Consider the following 24,304-nt stretch of genomic DNA (forward strand, 5'->3'; position numbering starts at 1 on the left):
ACTTATATTTCAAGAAGCAAGAGTTGCTTTCTTGAACATCTCAAAATTGCTAGCTTGCATGTTTTAAAATGTTGTAAAATTTTTGCTAGCTTGTATGTTGTAAACTTGCTATCTTATTACCTTGCATATCTAAAACTTTATAGTTTACATGATGTAATACTTGCTAAATTTTCTAGCTTCAAATTGCATGATGATAAAACTTGATATTATGTTTTTCATCCAATGATTTGAACTAATATCTCAAACACTTGATAGTTAAAACTTCTCCTTTTCGTTGATGACAAAAGGGGAGAAGTATGATCATGTTATGCATGATGATGTTTTACAAATATTCATGATGAAATTTGTAATGACTTGAATTCAGCTTGAATTCAAAGTTCTATCAATATGGCATATTGATAGGGGGAGTTTGTTTAAACTCCGAGAGTTAAGGTTAACTCCGTCATCAATTGGTTGTCATCATCAAAAAGGGGGAGATTATTGAATCTCGGATTTTGATTATGAAACCAATTGATAAGTGTTTATGATTTAATCTACGTTATAAGTGACACAAGATGCTTCGATCAAGGAGAGATAATTAAAGCAGAAAGAATCATGTTGGGCCGAAGGAAAACGTGTCAGAAGATTGGACGTCGGGCCGGAGGATTGGTCGATGTATCGACAGAATGCTTTGGGCCATGGATTCGGGCATCGAGCCAAGAAGAGCGAATATTGCGCCAAGGATATTGGAGTTACGGAGTCAACTGGCCAATTGGGCAATAGGCCGCAAGTGACGACGATGCGCCGAAGAATCGGACGAAGCGTCGATGGACCAATGACATGCCGGATGACATGATTCATACTTAGTAATAATTTTCTAGATCGAAGTATGTTTTTATGTGTGCAAGATTAACTACGATAGCAAGGCATAAAGCAAAATAAAGTCCCGGAGTCAAGAACGTGATTTCGTTGGGAGTTCGAGAGATTGTCGAAAGTCCGGACATTCATCGGAAGTTCTACCGAAACCAACCAAGAAGTCCAGAAGCTTGCCAAACAAGCTCGTCAAAACTCGCCAAGAAGATCATTGTGAAGTCTAGGAGCTTGCCGGAAGTCCGTTGGAACATTGCTGAGAGATCGTCGGAAGTTCGTCGGAAGATCACCGGAAGAAACCAGACTTATCTTGCTTAGATTATGTCTTAGGAATCGTAGTTGGCACATAATTAGAGTTGTGATAGGGAGGTAATCCCATCAACTTTGTTAAGGGCCAAATGGGCCCGAAATTAGACTGGTTTGGGCCAGATTCAAGGCCCAACCAGGGTGCTATTGAATCTCGTATTTTGATGATGAAACCACTTGATATATGTTTATGATTTAATCTGCGTTTTGAGTAACGCAGGATACTTCAGGATGAGATAATTTAGCAGGAAAATCATGTTGTGCTGGAGGAATATGTTAGAAGATTGGACGTCGGTCCGGTGGATCGGTCGATGTATCGACAGAAGGCTTCGGACCGTGGACTCGGGCATCGGGCCAAGAAGAGCGGGTATTGTGCCAAGGATATCGGAGTTGCGAAGTCAACTGGCCGATTAGGCAATAGGCTGCAGGAAAGGACGATGCGCCGAAGAATCGGACGAAGCGTCGAGGGACCAATGACATGCCGGACAACTTGGTAATTGCTTAGGATTAATTGTCTCGATCGAAGTTTTTGTTTTGAGTGTGCAGGATTAACTACGATGGAAGAAAGACATGCAGCAGGAGTTGCGCCGGAGGCAAGAACTTACACTCGAAATCTTGATATCTTTCTGTGATTCTTAGAGCTCAAAACTGTTGTAAAGACCAAAAGTTCTTCTCCTTCTGTTCTTCAAAGTTTGAGTTGTAAAGAGAGGAGAGAAAACTTCTGTAAGGGTTGTCTCCTAAGCCCATCAAAAGGAGTGAATCTGTAAAAGGGTGGTTGGCCTTCGCCTATTGAAGGAATGCCTCTAGTTGACGTCGGTGACCTCGTCGGTGGAGGAAGCCAAAAGTGGAGTAGGTCAAGATTGACCGAACCACTCTAAATCTCGGTTTGCATTTACTTTGAGCATTTTACCTTCACTGCAAACTTCTCAATAGCTTACTGCCTTCTGCGATTTTACGAACGAGTTTCTAAGTTCAGAACTTTCTGAATCTGCGTTTAGACGTAAATCGGCTTTTTTCGTACGATCATCATATTTCAGTTTACGTTTACGTTTTGATTTCAATCATAACTGTTTACTGCCTTCTGCGATCTTACGAATAAGTTTCTAAGTTCAGAACTTTCTAAATCTACGTTTAGACGTAAATCGGCTTTTATCGTACGAACGTCGCATTTCAGTTTGCGCTTGTATTCTGCTTTCCATCATAAACTGCAAACTACCTTCATAGATCTACTTTAACGTCATCTCGCTTAATCTCAAGTTAAAATAATCTTAGAATCGGCTTTCACATCGAAATCATTTTTATCGAATGAACGTAGCTTTCGTTTTAATCGCTGAAAAATTTCCGCTGCACTAATTCACCCCCCCCCCTCTTAGCGCTCTTGATCCTAACAATTGGTATCAGAGCCCGGTATTTCTCATTTTGGACTTACACCTGAGAGAAATGGCTCTTCATGGCTTTCAAGAGGGCTTTTCAGTTTTTCGTCCACCGTTGTTTAACGGATTGGACTACACCTATTGGAAGACCCGAATGAGGATCTTTCTTATTTCTATGGATGTTGAACTTTGGAATCTTGTCGAAAACGGTTTTTCGAAGTCTTCTCTTTCAATGATCGAATGGTCGGATTTAGAGAAGAAGCATTTTTCTTTAAACACAAAGGCTATGAATGCCTTATTTTACGCTTTGGACAAAAATGAGTTCAATCGGGTTTCTTTGTGCGAAACGACTTTCGATATTTGGCGCACTCTTGAAATCACGCACGAGAGAACTAGTAGAGTCAAAGACTCGAAAGTTAATATTTTACTGCATGATTTCAATCTTTTTCAAATGAAGCCAAGCGAAACCATTGGTGACATGTACACCCGTTTTACAGATGTCGTCAATGGTTTAAGAGCTCTTGGCAAATGTTTTTTGAATTCTGAACTTGTGAACAAGATTTTGCGTTCTCTTTCTAAGAAGTGGGATTCAAAAGTAACGGCTTTACAAGAAACAAAAGATTTAAATATTTTTCCACTTGAAGAACTAATTGGTTCATTGATCACATATGAAATGACGTGCAATGCACGTGAAGAACTTGAGAACCACCTTCCAAAGAACAGGAAGGATTTGGGACATAGAACATTTGAAGACCACTCGAGCATAAGCTCAAGTGATGGTGAACTTAAACTACAAATGAAACAAAAATTAAAAAATAAAAAGAACGGAACTACTTGCTTTGAACGCAAGAAGAAGAACAAAAATTGGGATGAATCGAGCTCCTCCGAAGACGAGGAGAAAATCAACAAAGGCGAGGTGGCAAACTACGCCTTTACGCCTTTCAACGCTGAGGTAATCAAAATGCCTTTAATTTACCTTGAAATTACATGATGCTTTTCATAAAGCATTTTTCTTTTTTATTTAATTTTCTTAAAAATTGCATGTTTAATAATTTTATAATGAAAATACAAACAATTAGGAATCATGCTTATCATTCTAGTAATTTTGAAAATAATCATGAAAATTGCATGTTTATGATAAACAAAATGATTTTGATTAAAAATACCTTATGAAATTATGCTATATGTGGTTGAGAAGTAATAATGTGTATCATGTTGATTTCCATTGTTATTTCTCGATTTTGAGTATATGAAATCATGTTTAATTTGAAGTTATGATTAATGAGTATATATTTTTGAAATTATGTATGATGATTCTTGATATTTATGGATTATCGATTTTCATGATAATAACAGTGGCTTTAAAAAAAAAAAATTTGATGTATGTTTTCATAAATGAAAAGGCATGCTAACATGAAATCGACCACTTAAAATGAAACACTTAAAAAGGGGGAAAATATATTATCAATGAAATCATGAATCTATTTATGTTATAAATTTTGTGAGCCATAAAAATGATTTTGATGATTTAAATTTGAAATGAGTTTTATCAAAATCATGATCTTGATTTATCAAATTGAATGAATTGAAAATGAATGATGATTTTCTCTTGAATGATTGTGACTTGTATTCCTTATATTCATGATATGATTTTTATGCAATTCTTTGTATTCATGAAATATTTATCTCATCACCCAATTATTTCTTTTCAATATTCCTCAAGTGATGATATGAATGCATGAGATATTCATGAATTTATTTTGATGTATGCAAATGAGAAGTTTCGATCATGCATGGTAGGATGCAATGTGACAAATTAATACCATGATGATTTGAAATATTTATGATTTGGAATGATGCATATGCTTTTTATTATGATAATGTATGATGTGTATCATGAATGCTTAAAAAATTAAATAAATAAATGTTTATATCATGTTAGATGGTTTTACATATTATGCATGATAAGCTATAGTGATGAGTGAAACAATGATTGAAATAATATGAATGATAATTTGGAATCATGCATATAATAATGAGTTTATATGTTTTGAAAATGTGCATGTTTTAATTTGAAAATATAATGATGCACAAATGTTATTGATACTAACCTTTGTCATGATTTAAAAATTGATGTAAAGGGTTTTTCCCTTCTTTTTGACAATGACTAAAGGGGAGATAGCTAGCTTGCACAATTCAAGAAGAAAGCAAAAATTGCACTTTTCAAAAGAAAAGAAATTGCTATCTTGAACATCACCAAGAAGTGCTATCTTGCAAATCTCAAGACACACAAATGCAATCATGCAAAATTTGTAATTTTGCACATCATTAAAATTTATGATGCTTTGGTGATTATGCATGTTCTAAAATGTTATAAAATTCACTAGCTTGCATGATGTAGAACTTAGCTATATTGAACATCACCAAGGAATGCTATCTTGCCTATCTCAAGAAGCAAAAAGTTAACTTGCACATCTAGCAAAACTTATATTTCAAGAAGCAAGAGTTGCTTTCTTGAACATCTCAAAATTGCTAGCTTGCGGGCCTTAAAATGTAGAAAATTTTTGCTAGCTTGTATATGGTAAACTTGCTATCATACTACCATGATGATGAGCATGCCTTATCTTCATGATTATATTTGAAAAACTATAGCAAAAATATATCCGAATGATTAAACGTGTTAAAATTATTTTTCAGACTTTTTTGATTGAATGATCAAATCACTTGATTGCCATAATGATTTTACACAATTACTTGTCATGATTACATGTTGGAAATTATGTGCTTGAATATAAAAATTTCCATGATAATAAACATGTTTTACCTTCATGATTGTAATTGAATATCTCTAGTAAAACCCTGTCCGAATGTATGAAAGTGTCAAATTTTATTTTTGGATTTTCTTGATACATTATCCTCTTCCGAACTTAACAAGCATATGTCATATCAAGTTAATTCACATCATTGATTTTTGACATATGGAATCATTTAGCAAATGCACTTATCATGTGAAAAATATATTTCGAGAAACATATTTGATGATTCCCTCTTATAAAAGGAAGATATTTTTACATACAAGGATTTGACTCACTTACATATCTTAATCCTTGCAAAAATGAAGTGTGTTTTAATATCTTATCGATTTGAACTTCACATATGGCTTTCCTCCTTCATGTAAAAAGATAACAAATAAAAAGGAAGAAGCAATAAAAGCTATCTCCATGTCATGTTTTCCTCGAGATGTTTGCATAATTGGTATCCTATCACTCACTGTTGGAAAATGACATGAACCAACTTATGGCATCGCACTTATATTTAAAATTTGCTTATATCATTCTCCTTGTTGTTGATGACAAAGGGGGAGAAATATATAAATTGATACTATGAGTGCCATATTTGAAGAATATGAATAGATGTTATGAATGTCATATTATGATGAGATATCAAAAGCAGCATTTATATGAATAGGTGCTATGAATGTCATATCATGTTAAGATATATCAAGAACTTGAATCGCAATTTTACATGTTGATATCTTACCATTTGATGATAGCAAACTTGCATGATGATAACAATAGATATTATGTTTTTCATGCAATGAGTTAAACTTATATCACAAACACTTGATTGTGGTACTTCTCCTTTTTGTTGATGACAAAGGGGGAGAAGTATGTTGATGACATGACATGTTATGCATAAGATTATGATGACATATTGCTTAGATTTTTGAATCTAAGAGTTTCTATCAATATGGCATATTGATAGGGGGAGTTTGTTTAAACTTCGGGAGTTAAGGTTAACTCCGTCATTAGGTGGTTGTCATCATCAAAAAGGGGGAGATTGTTGAATCTCGTATTTTGATGATGAAACCACTTGATATATGTTTATGATTTAATATGTGTTTTGAGTAACGCAGGATACTTCGATCAGGATGAGATAATTTAGCAGGAAAATCATGTTGTGCTGGAGGAACATGTCAGAAGATTGGACGTCGGTCCGGTGGATCGGTCGACGTATCGATAGAAGGCTTCGGGCCATGGACTCGGGCATCGGGCTAAGAAGAGCGGGTATTGTGCTAAGGATATCGGAGTTGCAGAGTCAACTGGCCGATTGGGCAATAGGCTGCAGGAAAGGACGATGCGTCGAAGAATCGGACGAAGCGTCGAGGGACCAATGACATACCGGACAACTTGGTTAATTGCTTAGGATTAATTGTCTCGATCGAAGTTTTTGTTTTGAGTGTGCAAGATTAACTACGATGGAAGAAAGACATGCAACAGGAGTTGCGCCGGAGGCAAGAACTTACACTCGAAATCTTGATATCTTTCTGTGATTCTTAGAGCTCAAAACTGTTGTAAAGACCAAAAGTTCTCCTCCTTCTGTTCTTCAAAGTTTGAGTTGTAAAGAGAGGAGAGAAAACTTTTGTAAGGGTTGTCTCCTAAGCCCGTCAAAAGGAGTGAATCTGTAAAAGGGTTGTTGGCCTTCGCCTATTGAAGGCCTCTAGTTGACGTTGGTGACCTCGTCGGTGGAGGAAGCCAAAAGTGGAGTAGGTCAAGATTGACCGAACCACTCTAAATCTCAGTTTGTATTTTCTTTGAGCATTTTACCTTCACTGTAAACTTCTCAATAGCTTACTACCTTCTGCGATTTTACGAACGAGTTTCTAAGTTCAGAACTTTCTGAATCTGCGTTTAGACGTAAATCGGCTTTTTTCGTACGATCATCATATTTCAGTTTACGTTTACGTTTTGATTTCAATCATAACTGTTTACTGCCTTCTGCGATCTTACGAATAAGTTTCTAAGTTCAGAATTTTCTAAATCTGCGTTAGGACGTAAATCGGCTTTTATCGTACGAACGTCGCATTTCAGTTTGCGCTTGTATTCTGCTTTCCATCATAAACTACAAACTACCTTCATAGATCTACTTTAATGTCATCTCGCTTAATCTCAAGTTAAAGTAATCTTAGAATCGACTTTCACATCGAAATCGTTTTTATCGAACGAACGCAGCTTTCGTTTTAATCGCTGAAAAATTTCCGCTGCACTAATTCACCCCCCCCCCCCCCCCCTCTTAGTGCTCTTGATCCTAACAGGTGCTAAAACCCTGGCCAGCGGTGGCACCGCCAGGGCCGACGGTGGCACCACCTAGGGAACAGCACCCCAGGATTCTTGTGTGGTGGTACCACCCAGGAATGACGGTGGTACCACCAGTACCTAGGAAACCTAGGATAAGACATAGTGAATTTAAAAACACATAAGCACAAAGAATTTAAAAAGGAAAAAACATTACAGAAATCTCTTGTAGAATCCTCCTCTAGTCTAAATGTTAGAATAGTTTGTGAGAGGAGTGAGTGCTTATAAGGGTCGTCTCCTAAACCCGGTAAAAAGAGAAGAGGGGTGTAAGAAGGAGGTTGATCTTTGCCTATTAAAGGAAGATTGATAGTGGATGCCGGTGGCCTCGACGGAAGAGGAATCGGTGAAGTGGATGTAGGTCACGACGACCGAACCACTCTAAAATCTGGTTTGCATTTTACTTTGAGCAATTTTTTTTTACTGCAAACCACTTTACCTCCTTACTTGCTTTACATTCAATACACTCTTACTTTGCTTTCAAAGTTAAGCATTTCTGAAATCGATTTCATCGTACGAAGAGATTTTTCGAAACTGATTTGAAGACATATTTTACCGCTGCACTAATTCACACCCCCCCACCCCTCTTAGTGCCGACTCGTTCCTAACAAGGTCGATACTATATTGTTTATTAAATATTTTAAAAATAAATTTCTCATTGTTCTAATTTATATTGATGATATCATTTTCGGATCTTCAAATGAGTATTTATATGAATCTTTTACCAATAGTATGAGCCATGAATTCAAAATGAGTTTATGCGGGAATTAACTTTTTTCTTAGGTTTACAAATTAAACAACTTAGTGATGAATTTTTTTGTTAGTTAAATAAAATATGCTTTAGATCTATTAAAATGATTTAATATAGATAATGCTAAGGCTATTAATACACCAATAAGCACTTCTACAAAATTAGATATGGACATTAATGGAGAATATTTTGATCAAAAGACTTATAGGGGTATGATAGGTAGTTTATTATACCTCATAGTAACTAGACCCGATATCATGTTTAGTGTTGGACTATGTACTAGACTTCAATCTAATCCTAAGCAATCTCACTTAAAAGTTGTTAAAAGGATTTTTAGATATATAAAAGGAACTCCTAATCTAGGACTATGGTATCTAAATTCTAAAAACTTTGAGTTATTTGCTTATATCGATGTTGATTTTGCTAGTTATCGAATAGATAAAAAAAGTACATCAAAAACATGTCAACTCTTAGGTCATACACTTGTCTCTTGGTCTTCCAAGAAACAAAACTCGGTTGCATTATCTACAATTGAAGTTGCGTATATAACAGTAGGTGCATATTGTGCACAAGTTATATGGATGAAAAATAATTTAGAATATTATGAAATTCACTTAAAAAATATACCTATAAAATATGATAACATTAGTGTAATATTTTTAACAAAAAATCTCATTCAACACTCTAGAACTAAACATATTGATATTAAGCATCATTTTATTAGAGATCATATTAATAATCATGACATATCTTTAGAATTTATTAATACAAAGCATCAATTAGTAGATATTTTTACAAAACCATTGAACGAGGAATAATTTGATTTTATTAGAAGAGAATTAGGCATGTTAAACCTTCCAAATACATGAATTCCTTTATAAGCTTTTTGGATTTCTCAATTTTTTGTAACTTGAATTTTCCTTTTAAATTAAGATCATTTTCTATAAATCCTTCCTCTTGCTATTTACAAAAGAAAAGATTCGATTCATAGACTTTTGATATTCATAACTTGATTCCTTATTTTTCATGTGATGATCATGAGTCCCTCCTTCTATTTGCAAAGGAAGAACCTTGATTCATGGATCTTTGGATTAATGACTTGATCTTCTATGAAATAATCAATTCCTATGAATTCTTCTTCCTTCTATTTACAAGAAAAGGGATTTGATTCATAAATCTTTAGTATGCACATTTTGATTTTTTAATGAATCATTTCTCTTTGCAAAAGTAGAAGCTTGATTCAATGAAACTAATTTTTTCGTGAATTTGATTTTGTTCATGGATTTGACATGGTTCAAATCCTTTCATGGATTTTGTTCTTATAACTTGATTTTTCTTATGATAAATGAATTCCTCTCTTACTCTTCTTCCTATTCTTATGACAAAAGGAAGAAAGAAACTTACACCAAAAGGTACTTCACATCTAAAGCAATAAAGCTAGCTTGCCAATTTCAAGAAACAAAAGTAGTTATCATGTAAAGTTTTTGCTTAACTTCTCATTTCACAAATTTGTTAGCTTATTAGATAAATTGGTATAAAACTTACTTGAATAGTTTAAAATACTTGCATTGTTAAATGATTCTCCTTTTCGTTGATGACAAAGGGGGAGAAACGATGAATGTTTGGTATCATGAAATAATGAATGTATCATGCATGTTATGCCCAAAGTGATGTTGATTTATTTTTTATATCATACATGAAATGAGGATGAAATGTAATGTTTTGAAATTGTACATGTTTTAATTTAAAACTATAAATGATGCACAACATATAAAATTTTGATTTGATATATTGCATTCGATCGTAGAGATCAAAATTATTTCACTTAAATTCAAAGGTCATGATTCCTTTTGAATTCAAGTTTGCTTTATCTCAATATGGCATATAAATAGGGGGAGTTAAGGTTAACTCCGTTATCAATTGGTTATCATCATAAAAAAGAGAGAGATTATTGAATCTCAAATTTTGATGATGAAATCAATTAATAAATTATTGATCTAATCCATATGTTGAGAAGAGTGTTACAGGATTAACTACGATAATAAGGCATAAACAGATGTTGGGTCGGAGTCAAAGATCAGACGATACGTCGAAGATTCGAATGATGTGCCGAAAGCTCACTGTGAGTTCATCGGGAGCTCACCGAGAGTTTGTCAAGAGTTCGCCGAGAGTTCGTCAGGAATTTGCTGAGAGTTCGTCGAGAGTTCATTGGGAGTTCACCGAGAGTTTGTCAGGAGTTCGCTGAGAGTTTGTTGGGAGTTCATTGAGAGTTCGTTAGGAGTTTGCTAAAAGTTCGTTGGGAGTTCGCCAAGAATTTGTCGGGAGTTCGCCAAAAGCTAATCGAGAGTTCATCGAAAGTTCGTCGAGACTTCGCCGAAATAACAATTGACATACCGAACAATGATTGCTTAGTTAATGCCTTAATTATCATAATTAGAACTTAGATTGAGTTAAGATTATGAGAAAATCCTACTAACTCAGTTAAGGGCCAACTAGGCCTAAAACAAGACTGAGTTAGGTCGGATGGAAGGCCCACTAGGCCACTTAGAACCTTATCAGGCGGTGGCACCACCTAGAGTGGGCGGTGGAACTATCGGAGGCTCAGCCTTCTAGGTGGTCTAGGCAATGGTACCATTGGCAATTAATGCTGCCAGGCAGTGGTACCGCCAGAGCTAGTCTCCGAGGCTCTATCAGGCGATAGTACCGCCAGACTATGCGGTAGTACCGCTAGTACACCGAAAACCCGGGATGAGACACTTTTTTGCTCCAATTTTGAAGTCATTGGGGCCTATAAATATGCTATCTTTTCTACATAAGGAAGTAACAAAGTATGAACAAAATCTTGAAGTGTTGGGATGTGAAAGTATTGTAAAAGTGCTAAGTATCCTCCTCCTCCCTTTCTAAGTCTTGTGATCATTCAAGTGAGGTATGAGGTTTGTAAGGGTTGCCTCCTAAACCCAAAATAGAAGAAAGTGTTGTAAGAATGTGGTTGGTCTTCGTCTATTGAAGGAAGACCATTAGTGGACGCTGGTAACCTCAACAGAGGAGGAATCGGAAGTGGACATAGGTCACAACGACCGAACCACTATAAATTCAATGTGTTCTTTCCTTACTGCTTACTTTCATTACTTAGCTGCACTCTGTATTATTCATTTAATCGATACGATTTCTTCATTATGTTTTTATCAACTCGGAAAGATTTGGAATCACAACTGTAATTTTATCACTGTACTAATTCATCCCTCGTCTCACCCCCTCTTAGTACCATATTGAATCCTAAAAAAATCTTGTGTCCACCAACATTTTTTAGAACACTACGATAGTAGTAGAGCTTACGAGCTAGCTTCACAAATTTTAGAACAGTAAACATCAATGCAAGAGTAACAAGCATCCTAATATTCATACAAATGACCTGGGGACTAGAAATGTTGTTTGAGAAATGAAGACTAGCTAGATAGATGACAAAGAAGGAACCCCACACCATAGTTAAGAGGGGTGCTCTAGCGATAGTACGCTAGAACCCTAAAAGCCTCGTTGCTAGAACTCGATACCAAGCTTGATACTCCTTGTGGTAATCATAAACCCTAAACCCTTCGACATAGGAACTCAATGCAGTCAAGGAATAGGAAAAACACGAGAGGTGGAATGTCATTCACCACTGGTCGTGTCGATTGGTAAATGAAAACATTATACGGTGTATGGTAACAAAATCGGTTTAAGATAAATCGATTTTTTCTTCGGTTTAATTCTATGTGAACCCAACGAATTCTAGAAGGATAATATTATCTTTCTAAAAAGTAAGAAAATGGTAAGAAATTTCTAAATTAGGGGCACTCTGTAGGAAGTTTCCAAAATTATAGGTTTTTTTTTAGATTCACCCTTTATATAATTATAGATTATTTATATTAATATAAATAATACATTAATATTTTATTTGATATTATTTGTTTTGAACTGGTCCAAGTTTTAGGTTGATTGAATTAGTTCAATTGAATAGATTGATTCAATTGAATGAGTTTGAAGATGGAAGGAGACAAATAAATAAATAAATGGTAGTTGGAGGTAATTTTATCATTTAAAAATAAAAAGGCTATATGAGAAAGAAACTAATATGGATATGCTCTTAGGAAATAAAAACAACATTAGTTTTGTTTAGGAAAATCATCCAATTTATATATAGTTTTTTAATGGATTAAATGGGTAATTATGTGATTGACGCTTGTAAGGTTTTATATGTAGGTAGTAGCCAAGTTGCCTTTTTGAGTTGTCCAAGTCAGAATAGTTTGTATTGGGAAAGTTAAAATCAGAATATAGTTTATGTTGGGAAAATGAAATCAGACTATAGTTTGCGTTGGCCAAAATAAAATGACCAATGTTTTAATATTAATTTTTTAGCATGCAATTTTTGCATAGAATTAATAGAAAATATATACATGCTGTGAGCTTAGATTGAACACAACCTTCAGTTCTTTCAGTATGCCACTCTTCCAACTTAGCTATCCCCTCTACCTACCTTACCTTGAGGTGTTGTAAAGTAAACCAAGACAACTGCAAATCTGCATTGAGCTCGTTAATAATCTTTCTTTATAAGAAAATCCTTTGGTAAGATACATATTACACATATATACAGAGAAAAAGAACTGCTTATCCACCAACGGTGTCCTGGTCAAAATACTGCGGCTGGTGAAAGGTTGTAAACCACAACTGGTTACATCAAAAGGCCAAGTACGGACTAACTAATACAAGTACGATCAATATCATCATAATATCTGAATGCATCTGCTGCTCCGAAATTCTTCCTCTCCTCAGAGTAGCTGTTGTCAGAATCTTCACTGGTCGAGTCTTCATCAGGTTGTGTTGAGACATCATAAACACTTTTAGCTATGCAATTATCTGTTGCAAGTATACTGACTTGACCCAGTTGGGAGATCTCTACCACAACCTCGTCCTTGTCTTGTGGCAAAGGCTGCTCCCAAGGTTCTCCATCAATTCTCATGTATGCATGATCACCAGCACCCTTGCGAAACTTGAACTGAATACCACGAGCCTAGACGTAGAAAGAGTACATTATTAATGTAGATCACAAGAAAAATATTGAAGTGATCATCGTATATGGCATGCTGATATTATCCTCAGGCATGATGTTGATTTGATGAAAAGCTGTTCTGATATAAGCTGTTGTGAACCAGATACCTGTGCAAGACGAGTCCCGTGCCCTCCAGGAGCAAGCAGAAGAAGTCCATGCCAACCATCCTTGAAACCCACTACCTCTAATAGGCCGTCATCAACAAATGGTGGAGTCAAATCCCGCTGTAGGATATGATAATTTAGAACTAAAAAGAAATGTTCCAAACATTCTTTCCCCAATTGAAAAATCAATGTATAACACTTTACAAGAGGAAAAACCGACGTCTCGCTGTTTCTTCTTATCTGGTGTTCCCCAAGGATTCAATCCACCAGAAAAGCTGGGCAAGTTCAGACAAACAATCGACCTGATGCTGCATATTGAACTGTAATTAGAAGTGACCCACCAATATCCTTCAGAATTCAAATGGAAAAACTTTCTAGGAGAGGTGAGTCAACCCTGAATATTTCAAGGTAAAAATTCGTCTCACAAACCTGATATGTGGGTCTCATCCCAGGAAATTTCAGAAGCAATTCTCCTCTCCTAAATGGTTATGTATTCATCACCAAGAAATACATTTATCATTGTGTAGAGAAATTTATTTACAGTTACACCGTGTGTGATTAATAGCAGAAATGCTCAAGTTGTTTGCCATCAGAGTACTCATCGAAGCATCTTCTAGAAAGACCACTTTACATGACAGTTTTTGAAATGATTGTCATCAAAATTTATGTACTCAATATTTGAAACTTCATAGTCTAATGTCAGTTCTATTTTCAAAGAATCACACACAAGGTAAATGGAAACAAATTATAAAATTACCTGGGCAGCCAACAACTGAAATGAATGATTTCATGAGAAGAACTAAAGATGCAAAGAGGTGGACACTAAAGATCAAAATACAAGCATGTCAATGAAGATTCTTGTTAGGCCCAATTAAGAGACTAGACAAGATGCATGAGGGTAAAGAAATGTAGCAGACCTAATAGATGCAGGTCAGACAGAAGGATTGAGGGAAATAATGGAGGCAAATGTAACCAAATTTCTTTAAATTCAAAAGTGCCCAGACTTCTAAAACCACTTTCATGTTCCATTACCAGATACTTTAGTCAACTAATTGTAAGTCCATCACTTATCAGAATTCAAGAGTCTAATTTTAGTTTATCTATGATTTGGAAAAACATTGGAAGAAAAACTATTTGTTTTTGAACACATGATGAATTTAGTAATGAGATTGTTAGAACCCTTGCAGATTCTAAAATTGGGGTTGATCTCTTTAGGGGATCGGCCTCCTTGGAACTCTATAGGGGTTCCTCCCTCCAAGTTGCTGCTCAAAGACTGCAGAAAAGATTCATCTATTGCTTATGAAAAGAGGTGGAATACATGACTATTTATAGGGCTTCTAAACCCTAACTCCTAATAGGACTCTTACTTAAGACTCCTACTTCTAACCAACTCCTAATAGGACTCCTACTCAAGACTCCTACTTCTAACCAACTCCTAATAGGACTCCTACTCAAGACTCCTATTCCTTTACAACTCCTTATTCTTCTCTAAGAAATAACCTCCTAACCCTAGCCGGCCACTTCACCTCTTTAATAGGGGTCGGCTTAGGTAGGTTTTACATGAATGTCCCTCTCAATTAGGACTCTCCTAGCTAGAGTCCTAACAAACCCGCCCTCTTCAAATCAGCCTTGTCCTCAAGGCTGACGATTCATGAATTTTGGGAATTTGATCTTCAAATCATCATAGTTCTCCCAAGTGGCATCTTCTGTTAGTAGGTTTGCCCACTGTATTAGCAATTCAGTAGTGGATCGTCGTCGTCGAGTCACGATCCGTCGATCGATAATGGCACTTGGCTGAGTCTGAAGTTCTCCTTGGGTAGTCATATTTGGTGGGTGGCTTTGGGTTGTCTCCAAGCACCTATTTACAACTTCCGTCTGGCCGTCGGTTTGTGGGTGATATGCCATACTCCTTTTCAATTTAGTACCCTGCATATGGAATAACTTTGTCCAAAATCTACTCGTGAAAATGAAAGTAGAATTTATCATAAGCACAATGCGTCCCTTATAGTGTAATTCTTTTGAGTCCCAATTGTAATGAGCCATGGGGCTTGGTGCTTCCTCCAATTTTTTTATAATCTTACTAGTCTCTGAATTTTCCTACCATTCCATCGGAAGTGAAACGGCCGAAACTTCAACTTGCTCGGGTAGCTGCGAAAGCGCATCTGCAAGAACATTCTCTTTCCCCTTTTTGTAAGTTATTTCATAATCAAATCCAAGAAGTTTTGTTACTCATTTTTGCTACTCAGGGGATGATATCTTTCGCTCCAAAAAGTACTTGAGGCTTTTATGGTCGGTTTTAATTTGAAATCGTCGGCCAATCAAGTAGGGTCTCCACCTCGTTGCTGCACGCACAATGGCGAGCATCTCCTTATCATATGTTAACATGTTTTGATCGGGGGGAGACAATGTCTTGCTAATGTATATGAGTGGTCGACCATCTTGCATGAGAACGTCTCCCATTCTGTCTCCAGATGCATCGACCTTAATGATGAAGGGTCGATTGAAATCTGGTAGCGCTAGCACCGGCGTCGTCGTTATGGCTGCCTTAAGTTTGTCAAAGGCAATGAAGGCTCTGTCCGACCATTGGGAGATATCTTTTTCTAGTAAGGAAGTAAGTAGTGCACTTATCTTTCCATAGTTTTTCACGAACTTACGGTAGTAGCCTGTTAAACCCAGAAAGCCATGTAGCAATTTTATGTTCCTCGGGGTAGGCCAGTTTTGCATTGCTTCAATTTTGAAGGGGTCCACCGTCACACCTTCCTCTGATATGATATGCCCAAGATATTTCACCTTTTGTTGAAGAAAGTAAAAATTCGTAGTGGCCGTTGTGTGTTCGAAAGGCGGTTTTCGGTATGACTTCTTCATACATTCGTATTTGATAATACCCGGATTGAAGGTCCAGCTTTGTGAAGATTTGTGCTCCCTTTCATCTAGCAATTCATCTACTACTAGAATAGGGTATTTATCCTTGATGGTTATGCCATTGAGAGCTCGGTAATCAACGCATATTCGCCATGTTCCGTCCTTCTTGCGTACAAGTAGCACCGGTGAAGAGTAGAGGTTGCAACTTGGCCGAATAACTCCTGTTTCCAGCATCTCTTTTACAATCCTTTCTATTTCATCCTTCTGGAGATGTGGATACCGATATGGCTGAGTATTTGCTGGAGATTTGACTGGAAAAATCATTATACAATGATCATGCCGACGAGTAAGAGGTAGGTTGTGCGGCTCGTCAAATATATCTGAAAATTCAGCAAGCAAAGGAAATAGGTTTGGATCTTCAAATTCTATTGGCTCTCCTTTAATTTGCTGCTCAAGTTGTACCAAAAAGCCCTTACATGCTTTATGCAAAACCTTCTCCATTTGTTGTGCGCAAATCATCGTTACGTCGCCCTCACGTTTCCCGTGCAGTATCACTTGTTTCTCCTTACTGTAAAATTTTATAATTAGTTGCATAAAATTCCAAGAAATATCACCTAATGTCATCAACCATTTAATTCTGATTATGGCCTCATGATCATCAAGAGGGAGGAGAAAGAAATCTGCAATTATCTCTTGGTCCTGCAGCAACAGTTTCACCTGCGGGCACCTATTATCACACTTCAAAATCCGTCCGTTGGCGACCTTAACGACAAACCTGCTGCAATTCTCAATAGGTAATTTCATATGGACAGCAACCTTACTGTTTAGGAAGTTATTAGTGTTGCCCGTGTTGATGAGAACAGTGATCGGTTGTTGTTTGAGAAGGCCTCCAACTTTCATCATTTGCGGGTTTGAGTAGCCGGCTAGTGTATGTACCGTAACTTCGGTCGATTGTGGCTCTTCTTCTACATCTTCTTCTTCATATTCAAGGCTCTTTTCTGGATATTCAATGACCTCTTCTTCTATTGGTTCAATCATAAGAAGTCTCCTTTTACTACAACGATGCTCACGGCTCCACGGCTCGTCACAATGCCAACATAACCCCTTCGCATATCGCTCCCGAAGCTCTTCTCTTGTTAACCTCTTTGGTGTAGGGACTTGGTCGACAGTAGGGGGGGCTGAGGGCTTCAATATTACTGGTTGAGGAGCGACCCTAGTCCTCCGAGCTTCATGATTCAATTGCTCCTCTTGATGTCGTGCGAAAGAGATGGCTGCCATAAGCGTATATGGTTGTCGCGCTTTAACTTCTCCTCGGATCTCCGGCTTCAAGCCCTCGATGAAGGTCCTCAATAGTTGTTTTTGAGACCAATCATGAGTTTGATTAGATAACCTTTCAAACCTGGTTTGGTACTCCTGAATGGTAGAGGTTTGTCGGATCTTTGCTAGTTGTCCGTCAATATTCTCGTAATCGGTTGATTTGAAGCGGATCAGCAGTCCTTCTTTGAATTGTCGCCATGAAAGGACTCCATAAGTATGTTCAAACCAGTCAAACCAGTATAGCATCCCCTTCAAGATGTATAGCTACAATTTTCACCAAAGATGCATCCGCGGTTTTATAGTACCGAAAATATCGCTCCGCGCACGAGATCCAACCAATCGGGTCTCCTTCTTCCCATCTAGGGAAATCTACTCTCATGCATGGATAGTTGGGGTTGGTCATAGAGCTTCCCCTCTCTTGGAAGTCATATCTTTGGGCTTGGTGTGATTGGGCAAAGCTCTCTTCTTGATGTGATTTCTTCGGGCTTAGTGGTCGGCCCAATCTGAGTTCGGTAAAGAGCGTCCGAATCTTATCCTCCATTCGCGCCTCCAAAGCTTCGAATTTAGCATTGATTGCCTCCTTAGATGCCATAGTATATGCCTCCAAATCTATGATGTTAAGATCTCTCTTTTGTTGTTAGGTTAAAGGCATGTATAGGTTGAGAGAAGTGATGGTCGAAAGGGTTGGTGGATCGGTGGATGTAGGCTACGATTTAGACTTGTTTTGTGGCAGTTTTGGGTGCAGTTTGAGGGTGTGGTTTAGCGGAGTTTTAGGGCTGTTAATGAAAGTTTTGGATCTGTGGTAGATGGCAGCAAAGGTTTGATAGAAATCAGTGGAAGTTGCAGCAAGTATGTGCTGTCTTGTAAGAGTAGAATTGTCGTCGAAGAAACAATGGTTTCTCGATGTAATTTCTACCAAAAACTTAAGAGAATTGAGGAGAGAATTGATAGCAAAATCACAGATTATATAACAGCAAGGATGTCTAATTTAATCAAGAGAATTTCGGCAGTATAACAGCAAGAAAATTGGTGCAAGTTGCGATAGCAGAATTGTCGTCGAAAAATTTCAGCGGGTTATGATGAAAATTTGCAGCAACACAAAATCATTTTTAGAGATGAATTCCTTAATATATCAATCTTAGATGGAAGCCAAGATGATCTATGAAGTGTATAAGAAATTTCATTCAAAAAAAGATTGCAAATAGATGGGTTAAGGCAATAATATGCCGCTGAAATTTTCTGCAGCACAGATTTTTAAGTATAGCAGATTGGACGTAAAAGATCAGTGGTTTATATTGAGAATTTTTTGATGAAACCAAAGGGAAATCCACTGTTAGGAAGTGTCAAAGCTATCATAAAAATTTCGTAGAGATTTGGATAGAAACAATATAGTATCAAGATCAAACAAATAGTGCTATGCGGTTGAAATTTTACAGTGCAGATTTTCAAGTATAGCAGATTAGACGTAAAAGATCAATGGTTTATTTTGAGAATTTTTTGAAAAAACTAAAGGAAAATCTGCTGTTAGAAAGTGTCAAAGATGTCATAAAAATTTCATAGAAATTTGGATAAAAAAAGCACAGTAGCAAGATCAAACAGATGGTGCTATGCGGTTGGAATTCTACAATATATCTTTCGTCGTAGAGATGAAAACTTTGTGACGAAAGGTTTATGCAGCAATATAGGAACAGTTTTTTTTTTTGGATTTTCGAATAAGGATAACTAAATTGCAGCAGCAGTAAGGTAGGAAACCAGAACCTGTTACAATTCACGAGGAGATCAAAGGATGATCTGCAGTGGTGGAGATGACGGTAGAATTTGGCGACGATCTTTTAAGCAATTGTGGGAATTGCTTTGGGCGGTTGTGGAGGGTTGATGGATGGCAGTGGAAGGGCAGCGAGATGCCAAGAACGCTGCTCTGATACCAGGTGTTAGAACCCTTGCAGATTCTAAACTTGGGGTTGATCTTTTTAGGGGATCGGCCTCCTTGCAACTCTATAGGGGTTCCTCCCTCTAAGTTGCTACTCAAAGGCTGCAGAAAAGATTCATCTATTGCTTATGAAAAGAGGTGGAATACATGATTATTTATAGGGCTTCTAAACCCTAACTCCTAATAGGACTCTTACTTAAGACTCCTACTTCTAACCAACTCCTAATAGGACTCCTACTCAAGACTCCTACTTCTAACCAACTCCTAATAAGACTCCTACTCAAGACTCCTATTCCTTTACAACTCCTTATTCTTCTCTAAGAAATAACCTCCTAACCCTAGCCGGCCACTTCACCTCTTTAATAGGGGTCGGCTTAGGTAGGTTTTACATGAATGTCCCTCTCAATTAGGACTCTCCTAGTTAGAGTCCTAACAGAGATGAAGCTGAACACAGTTTTATATATATATATATAAAAGAGAGAGAGAGAGAGAGAGAGAGAGAGAGAAGGTGCTTCATGAATTAAGTCACATCTTAGTATTGAGGAAAAAAAAGGAAGAAAAGAACCTTATCTTGTGCTTGTTGGACTAAATACAAATGTTAAATATGGGAGGCAATTGAAAAACAGAAGGCCTGAAGAAACAAAAATCATGATAAATAAATAACAGACTCCTGAATTGTATAACTCGATCTTTGATAATTGGAAAAAAAACATAAAAGGACTAAGCCATTAAAGGATCACAAACAATCATGCAGACTGCAGAGTAATATAAAACAATTTAATCATAGCCAAGCATCCCAATATCAGAAAAATAAGAAATGCTCTACTACCATGACTAAATAGATAGATATTTTAAGTCATTCTTTTAGTCATTGGTAGGGAGTAATGTACTGCTGCACTCAATGAAGGCAATTGCAATGCTTCAATTGAAAAGCAGCTAAAATTTCACCTGTTAGGAATATGAAGCTTTTCCCAATGGCCAGTCTTTTTCATGATCTTGACCTTTGCAAGACAAGCTATGTTCCTGTATTTGAACAAAAAATATTCTAAGAAACTATGTCCAACAGAAAATAACACACGCTAATCATAGTTAATCCAATTTCTCAGGAAAAAGAACACACATTTTTAATGAACAATCACAATTCAGCCAATAAAACGAAGCCTTTAAGTAAACGTTTCTCATTAATCTTGTGCATCTTACTCATTAACACCAAACAACAGTCTAGATTTGGTTGATGAGGTTGTTTGTGAAATTATATTATACATGTCACAGCCCCAGTGACCTACTAACCCTTCTTTTTCCTTTAAAAAACAGAAATACTTCCCATTCATTTCATTATATTGGAAAAAAGTAACAAAATTTTAAAACAAAATACCAAATAACGAATGCAAAGAGCTGAGACAAAAGAGGGGCAGTTAAGAAAGAAATGAAACCAAGTTATTAGTAGATCATGCATTTCTCAGTTCATGCTATAGGTTACCAAGATATCCTAATCTCACCCTTCCAATTCAAGGTCTCCTTTAGAGTTTGAATGGAGATCAATTGGACCAACCTGACCTTACACCATATTAGACTGCATTAGGAAACGTGTATCATTCCCCAAGTAGAGTTCCATAGAGTTGCTCTCATACCATATGTCATAATTTGAGTAACCTACTAATCCAACAAGATATAGAGTGGATGTAGCCATAAATACAAGTTAATATTGATAGCAGGGACTGTTCATAAATATGATATCATGCTTTTCTTAGTAACCAAGTATGGAACTAGTTGAATGTGATATTTGACATATATTAGGATCCAAGGAAAACATGATCTATCAATAATTCCAGCGCGGCATGGTTAGGCCTGCCCTGATTAGGTTATTAAGCTAGGTCTGCAAGTGGCTTACATGTGCAATAACATCCTGAGGTAGTTCACCTCATTCTACCAACACAATATAACATCACATTAATCCTACATATAGATTTAAGAAGAATATTAAGCTATCTGTCATGGACTAACAAGGATGCTAGAGATTTGACTGGAAAATTATATCACAGCAGTTCCATATCAAAGAACAAAAAAAGCATGAAAAAGCAAGTGAATATCTGAGTCAAGATGATATCATTAATGCTGTAAAGAGGTCTTCACCTCCTTTATAATAGTAACTTTTAGCTTTTGCTTTTCCGAAAACCATAATGCACCAATGTGTAGACCTCATCCTTTCGTATCTGTCATGCCAATTTCTCTCACCTTATTCAACCCCTTTGTTGAATGAACTGATAGTCATCTTCAACATGTTTCCGTCCTTCATTGGAAATCCAAATTACACAAGTGTCACTTGCCTTGTCACAATATTCATTTGGTCTAACAAACACTCATTTCTTTCAGTGGTACTATATCATGTCAAGTCAACTAAGTTAAAATGGCTGCCACTTCCATATAAAAAGCTTCTACAATGGATTGACATTTAGTTACTGGTTTTTGTAATGTGTCAGTCACTTGAACAAATTATATAGAGCAACATTCTAAGACTTCTATATGATCTAAAACAAGTGGAAATTCTGCATATTGTGCACATGATCAAGATGGCGTGCCTAATGTTAATCCAGTATTGAAAGTTGGAACTATAGAAGACTTTTGGCCAAAGATTTAAGTCTTGATCTGTACTGATTCTGGTAACTCAGTGGACTACCGTATGTTGGCAGTATACATCACCTACATAGCTCAGTATCATTGAATAAAATAATAAAAAAATAAATGGCATTATACTGATATGATCAATATGTTTCAAAACTAATCCTTGGCCAGACCAGTAAATACTAATTCATACCAATCAATACAGTTGATATTCGAAGACTTGCTTTAGGTTTTATAATGTATCTTGACTAGTACAATAGATTTTATGTATGATTATAATGTATAGCCAGCCACAAACTAAAAAGAACTTGTCCAGATTGTGCAATTCAATATGTATGGTTATATAAATCATTTTCCCAGACAAAGAAGCATAAATCTTCACATTATTAAACTTTTACCATGTGTATCGCTAAGTTTACTATAACAGATAGCATAAGAGAATGGTTATGATCATTACAACAACTGTTATTCAAGCTATCAAAATCTAGGGAATCTGTTAAAAGATTGCCACAAAGTTACCTTGAAGTAGGCTGAAAAAGAGATGTACAAAACCATCCCTGGGTACATCCAAGCTTTAAATAGGTTCTCTGGAACACCAATGCAATGGTGAAACTTTAGTAAGGTATTTGAGGACAGAAACAAAGATGATAAGCTTAATATACATGGGGCATCCTTTGCAGGAACATGTGCTTTTGTTAATTACATCCATCAAAGTTGGGTGCACTGGAACCAATGTGACCAACAACAATTACTTCCATTTTTAGATTTACAATCAATCAGTGCAAACAGTAAACACAGATGAAGGATAGGAATGGTGATATGAGCAGCAATAATCGACGAGCACCTGATTAGCTAACTGGTTCTTAAACTTTTCAGGATGCTTCTTCCTCTTATGGTGAAATGCATATGATACTTGGGCATCCATTCCTGTAAAACATGCATTTGACATAACCAATGGCACATAAGTACAGACTTGTGAAACCAGAAAATTACCAGCCAAAATGTTCAAGTTAATTTTCCACTTAAAATTGAAGGAAAACTTGACAACCAACAAGACTATATATACCAAACTGTACCAAGTACCAGCCTGCCAGCAAGCTAATTGGTATGGGGTATCAATATGATATCATATACCTCAGTATACCACACACATGTTTAGAATGTCAGTCTATGTCACTAAAGCAGCTACACTGTGCACAAGTTGATACAAACTGGTATTCAAAATTCATGACTATTGCAATAGCAGCAAAGAAAACATTCGAAGAAACAGCCCAGCATGTTCCATAATACAAGTTTCCATCTCAAGTTTAGAAAGAATTTTTCACAAATAAAAGGAAAGTAGCCTACTAAAAGGATCATACAGACAAACAACACTTGTACAAGTTCTTGTTTTCTGCATACAAATGATTTATCTAAGTACATTTATTCAGTTTTGTACTAAGAAATCTCATCCTAACAATGTTAATTCATCAATAGTTAAATTACATAGCTTGCATGCAAAAGTTACATCCCCATGCATATGGGAATTTAACATAAACTTTCTTTGAATGAAAATAACATGAAATAAATTTCCTAAAATTCCCATCCATGCTAAAATGTAAAGATATGGTTACAATCATGTACTACGAGGATCTAGACAAGAATACCAGGCTTTTGGCATATATGACCAATATATCAAGCATAGTGATATGAATAAATCAATCAATACAAAAGTAGAATAATGAAAAGAAACTGTTATAATGTCACCATAACTATTTGTTCAATTTAAATTTTCATGTATATGATTTAGTAGCATATCTATGATACATTAGTTGAGCCCTTAACATTCCTTTAACAAATGCAATTTTCTTTGAAGTCCTCAAACAAAATTACAGTCAGAAATAATCTGCAATTTAATCTTTAGGAATTCAGGAACTCTTACCAATACTGAAGTAGTTCCAAAATCCCCCACGAAATGTTTGATGCCGTTCCT

At 36.3% G+C, this 24,304-nt stretch overlaps 1 protein-coding gene across 6 annotated transcripts in view; it reads right to left on the bottom strand.

The window, feature by feature from the left end:
* Positions 1-12,972: 12,972 nt before the first annotated feature.
* LOC135648725 (diacylglycerol kinase 1-like) overlaps positions 12,973-24,304 on the bottom strand; it is a 32,822-nt gene continuing 21,490 nt past the window's right edge. For 5 of the 6 annotated variants that reach the window (XM_065166639.1, XM_065166637.1, XM_065166635.1 and 2 more), the window contains 7 exons: positions 24,254-24,302; positions 23,177-23,259; positions 22,852-22,919; positions 20,659-20,733; positions 13,822-13,909; positions 13,605-13,721; positions 12,973-13,458 (listed from right to left, as the gene is read on the bottom strand). In XM_065166639.1, coding sequence (XP_065022711.1) covers positions 13,144-13,458; positions 13,605-13,721; positions 13,822-13,909; positions 20,659-20,733; positions 22,852-22,919; positions 23,177-23,259; positions 24,254-24,302 — 795 coding nt within the window. In that variant the 3' untranslated portion in view covers positions 12,973-13,143. Of the gene's footprint in view, positions 13,459-13,604; positions 13,722-13,821; positions 13,910-20,658; positions 20,734-22,851; positions 22,920-23,176; positions 23,260-24,253; positions 24,303-24,304 lie in introns of those variants that run through there. The other variant, XR_010501048.1, reaches the window with a different exon arrangement.

The sequence above is a fragment of the Musa acuminata genome, chromosome BXJ3-9 (genome assembly GCF_036884655.1).
Source record: "Musa acuminata AAA Group cultivar baxijiao chromosome BXJ3-9, Cavendish_Baxijiao_AAA, whole genome shotgun sequence".
Classification (NCBI taxonomy): domain Eukaryota; kingdom Viridiplantae; phylum Streptophyta; class Magnoliopsida; order Zingiberales; family Musaceae; genus Musa; species Musa acuminata.